Source organism: Chroicocephalus ridibundus, chromosome 6 (genome assembly GCF_963924245.1).
Source record: "Chroicocephalus ridibundus chromosome 6, bChrRid1.1, whole genome shotgun sequence".
Classification (NCBI taxonomy): Eukaryota; Metazoa; Chordata; class Aves; order Charadriiformes; family Laridae; genus Chroicocephalus; species Chroicocephalus ridibundus.
Genome location: NC_086289.1, coordinates 23713659 through 23725184, shown reverse-complemented (window position 1 = coordinate 23725184; position 11526 = coordinate 23713659). Strand labels below are relative to the sequence as shown.

At 47.3% G+C, this 11526-nt stretch overlaps 1 protein-coding gene across 3 annotated transcripts in view; it reads right to left on the bottom strand.

Annotated features, from left to right (window-relative positions):
• Positions 1 to 1475: 1475 nt before the first annotated feature.
• The window catches only part of ZSWIM8 (zinc finger SWIM-type containing 8), a 67070-nt gene continuing 57019 nt past the window's right edge, over positions 1476 to 11526 (bottom strand). Inside the window, exons 20-26 of one of the 3 annotated variants that reach the window (XM_063337941.1) lie at positions 10558 to 10781; positions 9775 to 10257; positions 8995 to 9163; positions 6494 to 6667; positions 4955 to 5074; positions 3780 to 3958; positions 1476 to 2512 (exon numbers count right to left, since the gene is read on the bottom strand). In XM_063337941.1, the coding sequence (XP_063194011.1) occupies positions 2309 to 2512; positions 3780 to 3958; positions 4955 to 5074; positions 6494 to 6667; positions 8995 to 9163; positions 9775 to 10257; positions 10558 to 10781 (1553 nt within the window). In that variant the 3' untranslated portion in view covers positions 1476 to 2308. The remainder of the gene's footprint in view (positions 2513 to 3779; positions 3959 to 4954; positions 5075 to 6493; positions 6668 to 8994; positions 9164 to 9774; positions 10258 to 10557; positions 10782 to 11526) is intronic. The other 2 variants (XM_063337942.1, XM_063337943.1) reach the window with 2 other exon arrangements.

The window sequence follows — 11526 nt, the reverse complement described above, 5'->3', positions numbered from 1 at the left end:
GGGACTACACAGAATGCAAGCAAGTACACGTCCAGATAAAGTCTGTTCTAATCTCACGGTAAGCAGCTCCACTGTATTTCCTTAAACCAAAGATACTGGTGACAGTGCTCTCATGCTCCTGGTGTTTTTTAATTATAATAGTCTGAAAACCTGCCTGCTCAGGGTCTAAGTGTAGTCTTCTAATAGATATTGCAGATAAGGCTCTGACATTTCATTTCCCTATTCAGTCCAAAGCCTCAATGCAGTAACAGTCACTTCTGCTCCTGATATTTAACACATTCAGCTCTTTTGTCTATTTCCCTTCTGCATCTTTCCTTCTAAAAGACGCTCCCTTCTCTTCCCCTAATTTTCCCCTCTAAGCAGTAGAAAGGAAAAGATCAGACTTTATTAGAAAACTCATTTTCTCCAAACTCCTTTCCCAGTTCTGAACACGCAAGAACCAGAAACCCAGACTTCCCAGAGATCAGACCGTGCTCTCCAGTCAAATCCAGTTTTGCCCAGTAGCAGGCAGCTCATAATCTTACACGTTCTTGCAAACATCAGCATTTATAACTAGCATGTAACTAGACACCTTATGGAGGAACACAAGGGCCTGTAAGGAGATATTTAGTTACAGTTGCACAACCAGAAGTAGAGGAACCTCAACCACATTCTCTGGCCTGCACAGTACACAACGTCAAACCAAAGGAGCCTCTTCATCTGTTTTGCCCTACGCCTATGAGGTTGTTTCTTTTTTAAGAGTATCATTGAAAATAACAATCAGGCACACATTTCTAGCTTGCAGAAATTAAAAGCTCCCCATTGTCGTTGGCTAAACCCAAGTAAGAAGCAAAATACACTACTGAGAAACTGGATTCTTAACATCGATCAATCATCTGACTTCCAGTTTTAAAAGCACTGAAATTTATGTGCTTGTACACTTACAAATGGCAATAGCCTTTTAAATTTCCTTGGAGTAAAAATAAAAGCTTTCTAAAATTAATTTTCTGCAATGGTGTCCCTGTTGAGTATCTCGCATAGTCCAGCGAACATCTCTCTAAGCGCATGGGAGCAGACCACTAGCCTTCTTTAACAATTACATCAAGGGTGAGCAGCTACTGTTTTGCACGATACCTTGGGAATACACAGCTCTGCATTACCACACGATATCACTGATGTCAAGACCAGAAAAGGAACCTGGTGGCTGGCAGAAGTGTAGGCAGAACATGACGGGCTCACCACCAACTCCCCTGACACCCATCAACGACCTAGTCCACACGTACCTCAGCCTCTGCAGAGGCACACCATTCTCAGAGCAGTACCGGCTGAGAAACCTTTGGCTCACAGCTTGCGTAAAAGCTCAGCCACCTGCCCTGTGCTGGACTGCCGTTCCCCAAGGCAGGCCAGCTGTCCAACAGGGCTCCCAGGATCTCCCAGTGACACACAGCTGGCCAGCTCCATTGGACTGTCGACATCATAGCAGAGAGAAGAGAGAGTCAGTCTAAGAAAACGAGTGTTTAATCAGGAAACGAGAAGAGACAAGGGATAAGAAACTGATTACAGGAGAGTAATACCCCAACCAAAAGAAACACGATTGTACAACTTGGAACGACCAGGATCAAAACATCCTATGAGCCAGCAGTACCCAGCGAGGGATGCTCCTGAGAAAGAGCCCGAGCACTTCTGGCAGTCTCCAAGTAGCTCAGCACAGTCATGGACTCTGACTGCCCAAGCCACAGCCTCTGTCCTCAGCAGCTGCTGCAGAAAGCCACAGAGGTGGCCCTGGCTCTGCTACTCCAGTCTCAGCTTCTCTCAGCAGGAGGTGCTGAAAGGCATGGAGGGAGTGCTGGCTGTGCACAGCAGTCCCAGCCTCTCCCGACAGGAGATGGTGTGTGCAGTAAGAGAAGCCCATACAAAAAAAAAAAAAAAAAGTTTACATATTTATAAATGCCAAAATAAATATTTAAGACAGAATCCCCCACCCCTCTAACACGTGCGTAATTACACTGCAAATTGCTCGCAGGACAGCCTCCAGGGGCTCAGGGAAAAAAGCGGTGACTACACCACAGGGCAGCCAGCTCAACTTCCTTCTCGTTTCCTGATGCTTCTGAAGCCTGCAGCCCACTGGGAAGGAGGAGGAAGAGTGAGCAAAGCAGAGCGCCAACACGCAACAGTGCTGGAGAGGAATGTCATGTTATAAATACATCAGATCAGTGGTTTCCAACGAGTTAAAACTAAAATAAAAAAGACACCAGAAGGAAGGATGGTGTAAATGGAACTACAGCTATGAGGGGCAAAGGGTTGTGTGTCCGTGGAGCTCCACCTGCTGTCACGGCGAGAAGGTGGTCATTTCCAGAGAGACCCTTTGCCACAGCTCCTTTGTCTGCTTGCTGCGCTTTAGGTTCTGAAGAATATCATTAAACTGCATCATGCCCATGGGAGTCAGGCAGAAGGCGCTTCTGGCGCTGCGGATGGCATTCACAAAGTCATCATAGTCAGCTGGAGTGAGATGGATCAGCCGATGATGGATGTACTGGATGAGAACAGGGAAAGAGCCATAAGGTATTTGCTCAGCACCCTCATGCTGGTGACACTCAGAGGAGGACTCAGGAGCTCCCAGAGCAATAAGCCACATGATCCTGTTACCCCACAAGAGGTCCCAAGACTCAGAGGTTCTGACAGAGGAGAGCTAGCTCAAAAGACAGCAGTGTTGTATCTTACATCCTCACACGGCCAAGGCGAGTGTCCCCTCAGAGCACCAAAATGCACCACACAGCATCAGCAGGTGTCCTCTCCCTCATGAGCACCAAATTGGGCCATAGTACAGTGCAAAAGGGCCAGATAACATGGAACCCCACCACCCACCAACATCTAACCCTCATGTCATTGATTCTGCAGGCTATACATGGGGACCCAACATGTTCACTGGACATTTCCTTTGCTAAGGGGTATGGAAGGAGTAAGGCTTACACTAAGTAGCTACAAAATGTCTCTAGGCTTAACACTGTCACTTCTAGCAGCTTCTCAATTAAGGCCCCAAAACTGCAGGTCCAGCTTTTGAGAAATCTGTTTCCCCAATGTAATTCAGAAAAAGACTTCAAGTGAAGAAGCTGTCATTTCTCCAAAATATCATCTAGGTGGTAGGACAGCTAATCCAACCTGGACAGTATGCCTACAGAATCACCCTTCTCTATTCAAGAGAAGTAGGTACATGTGAGGTGTTCTGTTTACACTGTTTAAGGAAGAGGCAGCTCTGTTATTCCAGCTGCCTCACTGAAACACACTTGTCCTGGTCTCAATAAATCCCGAGAGATCTCATCTGTACTGGTAGCTGGCCAAGCCACTTCCACTATTAGCGCTAGCACTGGCACACTAAACAGCCATGACAGGGCTTCATGATGAGGGGAAGATGGGCTACAAACAAGGAAAGAAAAAAAAAAAAAGACAGGCTAGGAAGAGAAGTGGACAGGGGGCCTGAAAACACAGCAAAGAAAAAGTACAGAAGTTAAAAGGCACAGGCAGCATTTGGAGAGACGAAGAAAGTGGACAGGGAACGGAGAACCGCTCCCTCCTGGTGAGCACAGCAGGTGAGAGGCCTTGGAAGAAGCAGTACAATGATGCAGCCTCTCCATACAGGCAAGTGATGCCTGTTCTAGTCCCTGCTGAGGGAGAGGGATGCATCAGGCAACGGACGAGTTCAGCTACCAGTACCCGAGGTCCCGTCCCCTCTGCACACACATGCACAGGAGGCAGTATCTGCAAGGCAGCTTTGGCAGGCAGGAAGACAGGCCCCACGTTACCTGTATGTAGGCCTGCTGGCACCTCTGCACCAGCTGGTGGAAGGCTGGGGTGCGCAGGTGGTTGTGCACGTGGGCAGGGTTGAGCCTCTGGAGAGCTTCCATGATGATCTCCTGGAGCACAAAGGGGCTCAGCACCCCCTTGGCTGCACCAACGCAAAACTGATGCACGTAGTTTACACCTGCACAGGAAGGAGAAGTCAGAACAACAGTGTTAAGGTAACAGAAACACAAGAAATCAGGTAATTCCCAGCAAGAACCTGGATTTGGAGCACCTTCTCCTCAGTGTAATGTATCCTCCAGCAGGCTTAGGGGAGACACTCTAGCAAACTCATGGGGACAAGAGATCATTCTGATACATCCATCAGGTCTGAGTAGAGGCCAGGTACCACCTCAGTCACTGATATTCCCAGTTCACCTGTCTTTAAAGGGGATATGAAAGAAAACTGATATGCAAGGTAACTAGAGATGCAAGGATACACCACATCTCCTCCCAATGCTTCTTGCCTCCCCATCTAGGAAGCACCTAGATGCTCCAGCACTCAGGCCTCAGGGAGCCTGGAGAGACAGTCAAGCTTCCCTACTGCTGCCTACAGTGGAGCTCCCCCAGCAGCAGCAGGAGAAGCCATGCCGCTAGACAGGCTGTTCATAGAGGTTGGTTGCTGGTTTGTTGGGTTTTTTTGGTGGTTTTTTTTTTAAGTTCTTACTGCTGATGAAAGAATTAAAAAAATGAACTGACAAAAAAGTTCCAAGAGCAAAGTGGAAGTAAAAACAAAATCAAAAACACTCAAACAATTGGTGGTTTGAGCACCTATTGCTATAAAAGGTCTTCACAGAAGGTATAAATATACATAAGAAAGAGGAATACCTACAAGATAGCGGAAACAGAAAAGAAAAAAGTTGTTGTTATAGAATGGAAGAGATACAAGTTCTGAGCCCTGTCCAACCCCATGCACTTCATCCAGTGCTTCAAAATTCAACAGCATGCCTACAGAACCCAGAAATGGGACAACTGCCTGGATGAAAGAGCAGCAGGGATCTTCTGAAACATTCTCAGAAATGGGACCAGATATCAGGCTCACCCAATCTTTGAAGTTTCACTCTTTGAAGAGCTTTTTCCCACCATGGTCCAAATCCCAGCAAGTGGATTTCTGCTGAAGTACTGCTCTGAGCCTTACCTAACTTCGCAGCTAACCCAAGGAGCCATTTTACATCCTCCGTGTAGGGTGGGCTACGGGAGAAGTTGTTGGGATGGTCGTTGTGAGCTCTTCGGCCAAGCATCTCCAGAGCCAGCATCCCTGTGAGAAAGGGGCAGCCAGAGTCAAGCAGCACTTCTGCCCAGTAAGACTTACTCTAGCACTTCTCTCACTGCAACACAACCTGACTGGCCTGCCCTTCAGCAGCAGAAAATTCCCTAGCTGCAAAGAGTCCAGAGAGACACAAAAGTCCCATCGTGGAGCCTGTCACCACAGGAAGTATCTGCAAGAACATCTGGATCTGCTGCTCCAGGCTGGGAAATCTGCACAGCCATCACACCTGACTAGAGCTGCAGAAAGACACTCCACTGGCACCTACAGTAGGGTCAAGCAGATAGCCCCACAGGCTACTCTACAAGAGGTGTCCTGAAAGCAATGCATTTGCTCCAAATTTTGCAGCAGAGAAGTTACCCACATCAACCTACTCAGCTGCAGGACAACAGGCCAACACTGAGCTGCAGTATTGCCAATCTGCAAACATTTCACTTATTCCACTACAGTTCTTCACGCAAATCCTCCCATTTAAAAAGTTTTAAAATACCAACTGGCACTATGTCTTGATCTTCCAGACCCGCTTCCCCCACATCCTTCTCTGTCACTCAGGCTATTAACTCCTTTCTTGGCTTACTGCTGCTATGTTTCCAATGACATCTGCACCCCTTTCTGGTTAACAAGTACTTTCTTCTCTAGCTTTCAACAAAAAACCCATAAGCAACCGCCAGATAGCCTTCCTTCCATTTTCTTGCTGTTTCTCTTCATTTGCTGCCCTGGGCTGGCTTTACTTATCTTAGAGGCTCTCTTCTCCCTCCCCAGGTATCCGCTGGGTTGGACCATGACTATGTGCAAGTAGCTTACTGCAACCTAAGCTCAATGACAAACCCCAAGATTGATATCCTTGTACCAATAGTAATTCAGGCAGTGACTCTTATTTCCTCGTAACCAGACTGGGAAAAGAATGCTAATTACATACCCATTTTCCACAAAACGTAAATTGTCTCCATGTCAATCTTCAACAACCTAGCTAGAGAGGCAGAGCACACATCCATCCACCTGTGCCTCTGAAGACTCAGCTAGTATATTAGTAAAGTAGAGGTGTGCTCCACAAGCAGCAGGAGCTGAACTCCATTTTTTCACATAGTCACAAATTACACAACCACATCCTCAGAGCCCTATCCAGACTCCTTTGCATGCATCTGCTGAAAGGCAAGAGTCTTCCCAGCTCTAACCCACTTGGCTTTCTCTTCTACTCTGATGGCTCTCAGCAGCAACAGTTCAATCTTCTATTGCATTGTCTCCATTTCTAGCCTCCACATATGATCATGAACTGGCCTTCCCCACGTAACTAATATGCCATCACCCCCAATAGGTGCAGTAGCAAATTTCCAAAGGATAGTGAAAACCTGCAGCCCTGCCCTGAATCCCTCTCAAGGGGGCTATAGAAACCCACTTGGCCATCCTTACCAACTCGGTATGCGGAGTGGAGGTAGTGCAGACCCTGGGGGCTCACAGGCTGACTGTGCTGCTCATCCTCGGCAGGAAAACCCCCTGTAACAAGGGAGTTGGGCTGTGAGGACAGAGTTGTCAAGGAAGCCCCCTGAATCGCTGGGAACGTTGATCCTGCATGGACACTTCCTACTGAAGAGAGCAAAACAGCAGCATTAGGACCCACCACCAGGCTAAAAGAAGGTTTACTTGGGCCACCATCTCCCTCACCTGACCGCCCCCTGCCAATGTAGTGTTCTGTTCCCCTAAACAGAACAATACAGCAGCCAAAACCCACAGACTTATAACTGAAATACAGTGGGCTAGGAATATCTCTATTTTGTTAGCAAGCAGGGCCTGAAGGGGGTCAGTTACATGGTTGTCCACCTCTTTTGCATGAACATGCACATCATCCATGTTTTACATGTAAATACATGTGTTGACTCAAAGGTCTTTGCTATTATTAAATGACATGTGTGCTCCTGATTTCTTGTCCAAGGAAACAAGCACATACATGTCTAGACCTGATGAGAAACTGCTGAGGAAAATCACTGAGCAGGAACAGTATTAAGTCACTCAAAGATCAAGTCCAGCATTGTGAGGTTCCTCCACTTCTGCTGTGAGACAGCTATGACATCCAGCTACCATGCGGGAAGAGTGTTTCTGGAGGCTAGCCTCCAATCCATCCTTGGAAAGAACGGCCATTGCATACGCTGACGGTGTGTACCAATAGTAAAACCAGCAAGGAAACTTGAGAAGCTCTGTCACCTTCAGACACTTAACCAGCATGGGCAAAATCAAGGGAAATCACAGGAAAATCCATTACATTGTACCACCTGAACTTTTACAGACAGCAGCTAACACTGAGCCAGTAAGCTGTACTCTGACAAGGGATGCAAGTTTATCTAACTTTCCCTCTCGAGAAAGGTACAACAAGGAAAAAGCAAGGTTTGCTTAAGAATTCCAGAGCAGAGATGCATCAGGTGTGTGTGCATTGTTATCCTTATTTCACAGCTTCTCTGTGGTGCTACTACACCAGCTTGGGCAATGCTCCAAGTTATGATTTCTCCTCTTCCCCTGCCACCTCCAATATTTTAAAAAAAATTTTACTAGTGAATAGCTGAATACCTGAGAACAATGTGCCTCCCAGGAAAGATCTGTCTGACCTCCTCAACCAAGCAGACAAGCTGTGCCAAACAACCCAAAAGCGGGGCAAAATCTGTGCTGCATTTGAAGTCTGGCCAAGGAGAATAACCCGTAAGACTGAGCTGAATTGTTGCCAGAGCTCAAGCATCACCACATGACTACATACTCCAGGAACAGTGAAACAGTATTTTAAGAACTGTAAGCAGAAGGTTATGCAAGCCATAAACAATGGCAACTGGAAAGGGTGGGGTTGTTTTTTCCTTTCATTATTTTAAGTGCTGTAGGATGAGTTAGCAATTCTGGAAGATCCATAACTCTTTGGAGGAGTACAGAAATGGTTTCTCACAACTGTATCAGCCAAGGACTAAGGCTATCAGCAAAGGATGCTCTTCAGATCCTGAGGCCTTCAGGACTATTCTACTTGCCTTTGTGGTGGTTTTGTCATCAAAATGCAAGATAAAAATAACTGAAAAGATTATCCTGATAAACTGGACATGACGGAGGCCAACATAGCTCTTAAGTGTTTTCCCACATACCAGTCTTCCAGCACCTGGTGAGTTGCAAAGCACTGATAAGTGAATGTACAAATAGGCAAATATTACAACTTCTCTAGTAAGGGGATAATAGAGCCTGGGTCAACCGTGAACCGCTGGTGCAAAAACCCCATGGCAATGAGAGCATGTCCACAATTCAGTCAACATCTGTTATTCCAGCGCTGCGCACTACTTGATGGGTCTTCACCACCACTCTAGCCCCAACACAACATGTGAGCAAACATTCAGGCTGCCATTGACATGATCTTGCCATAACATGTCCTCCATACAGAGGTTCCACATTTCGGGTACCAGCTGCTTCCAATCACTTCAGGCAGGAAAGACATCTATTAGTGCCAATGTAGCAGAAGTCTGCCATCCGCCTGCTGCCCGCTTCCCACACTCCCTATCCATCTGACCCAAAGGAACCACAAGAGCCTGCTCAACATCATCTACGCTCACCTTACCCAAAGGAGAGGGGGAATAAAGCCCTAATAAGTTAAAGGTCAGAAAGGCCAGCAGGGCTTCAAACACACTTTAGTCTGAGAGGCCAAAATAATCTCATACTGGAAAATTAGCTAAACAGAAATTAAAGCTCCACTAGCTGAATCAGGCCCAACTATGAACCCCAGTACCCCGAGCATGCATATCTTCAGGATGGAGTGGATTTGGCCACGACCTTTCAGTCCAAGAACGCTGGTCCCACTTGTGGTCCATAAGGAGCAGGACTTCACTGTGTTACTGGTAGGAGGTACAGTAAATAAACCTATGCTACACACAGCCCAGAGCTGTAACACTTACTCGCTACATTGGAAGACAGTGATAGTCCTGTCTCACTGTGATAGGGATGCACCGCGATCTGCGTCATGGATGGGACCGGCACACCAGGGAATGACACTGCTGTAGCTGCCAATGATGGTGTGGTTACCGAATAAGGGTACTGTGCTCCTATGAATGCTGGATGGACACCCTAAAACAGAAAATAAATAACTGTCATGTCCACTTCATCTGACCGTTCAGAAGTAGTCCAAAACATGATGTCCCCACACAAACCCCAGAGCATGGGAAGTCCAATCTGACAGGGAGGAAGAAGCACAGGAAGAAGCAGCACAGAAACTACCTTGCACCACATGATCATTACATCTGCTTGCTCCTCCTCCTTTTAAAATCTAACCAGTTTGCAGAAAACCACTCCAAGAATTTTCAAAAATAGGCACAGGTTAAAGTAACCTTCATTTGGTTTTCCCTCTGTAGTCTCTATCTAGTCTGCAAGCTCTCAGGATTACAAGCTTTCTGTCCAGTGCCTTCTGAGAAACTACAGAGCAGCAAGATTAAAAACTACTGACGTATTCTATTTTATATTCTCTTGAGATTTTACATGCACCCACAGAAGGCTCCTTGCAACGCAAAAGCTGAGATAGGGAGCCAAAGTAAGTATCACAAATTGGCAAGTAAGTGAAAGCAGAAGCTAGATTTCAGGCCATGGGAGGTTTGAGCCCCACGCCCTCCCCAGTCAGACGTACTCCCTCTGGAAGCAGCCACACAGCCTCCGTAAACAAACAAGGCCCAGGCAAAGCTCACCTGCGGGTACGCTGAGCCAGGCACCGGGAAGACAGCTGGGCGCGGCATGTGCTGGATAGTGTGTCCAATATATTGGGGATTACAAGGGATGTGAGTCTGAAGGGTGGTGTAAGGGTGGAGGCCCTGCGTGTGTGTATGTGCCATTGCCGGCCCTGCCATTGTATGCTGCTGGTACATGGTCGACCCCACAGAGATCACCGGCATGACTGTCGCTGCCGCAGTCACCGCAGCTGCCACTGTTACAGTGGTTGGCTCAGAGGTCACCCGGTTGTCTGTCAACCCACGTGATGCTTCAGAGGCAGCTCGGGCACCACTGGCACTGCAGCCAGTGGCACCTTCTCTCTGGGCTGGGGTCCCACCAACAGTCTGTTCATAAAGCCAGTACCACTGGTGAGCTACTTCAAAGAGGACTTCTGGGTACACGCCACCTCCTTTGGCTGCCTCTTCTACTGCCATACAGGCCTTTTCCAGCATCAGATTGTCCTGGGGACAGTGAAAGAAAAGCAAAAGTGAAGAATGCAAAACCAGAAACAAAAGAAGGCAAAACTACAACATCAGAAAAGTATAAGGCACTCTAAAATTACTGATGTTATGGGGACCAGGTAGATCCCAACTAGGCAGAATAACCAAAGCTATTTGTAAAAACAAACAAACAAACAAAAGATAAATCCACAGAACTGGGATTAAAGCTGTCCAGTAGCAGAGGAGCCAATCCCACAAGTAACAGCGTGACCTTGATGCTGGAAATCAGCTTGCGCTAGCCAGCCCCCATGTGATGCTCACCTGTTCCTTACACTGCACCAGAGCCCTCTGGATCTCATTTGGGTTCAGGGCATGGGCATGGGGCAGGCAGCTGAGTGCCAGTTCAGCAGCTGCCCGCACCATGTTGGAGTCTCTGGCCCGTGAAGCTCTGTCTGCCAATGATGCCACTTCTGGGGGAGTCAGATGCCCGTCCCAACACTCCACCAAGATGTTCAAGGCTGCGCTACCAATCTCCATGGCCTGCCCTAAGAGTAAAAGAGAAGACTCTCACACCACTGTATGCCCAGCACAGTTCCAGTCAGCCTTCCCTCAACAGGAGGTGCACTCTTCACTTCCTTCAGGAGCAGCAACAGAGCCCAGTTGCTCCCCTTAGGCTTCAAGTCAAATTTAGGCTCTTTCTCCCAAAACACAGGACAAGCAAGAGCCCTCAATAAGCAAGCAGTGAATGAGGGTACCATTATAAAATTTAAGCTCAAGATGCACTTGAGGCAGTGAGAGGAACTTGCTATAGCCGACTTTAGTACCCACAAACCACAGCCTGGACTGTTGCCTATTTCCACCATGTAAGGAAAACATGAACTTTCAAGGGTGTGTTTTTCAGGCTCTAGAAGCCACATGGATAGAAAGCAGTTAGTAGGGAAAACAGAGAGAGGAGGAAAGTGAAATACTGAACAAAGCCAAAGAGCATGTTCAAACTTGACAAATGTCTGTCTCTTCAGCAGACCCCCAAAGGAGAAGTTAAGATCAGTCTCTGTAAGAAATGGTCTATGACTCTGAAGACTGAAGCATGTTGGCAGTTCAAACAAGAAGAAACAGGTGACAAGAGCTTTCCAGGCCCAAACAAGCACCACTGTGTAAAACCAGCGGTGCTCAGCTTGTACTGCCAGTTGTGCCAGCAGCTTACATGGCTACCACAGCACATCAGTATCACAAATTTTTGGCATAAGTTCACCTCCCTCCCCTCCTTCCTGCCCAAAAGCAAGCTTCCCA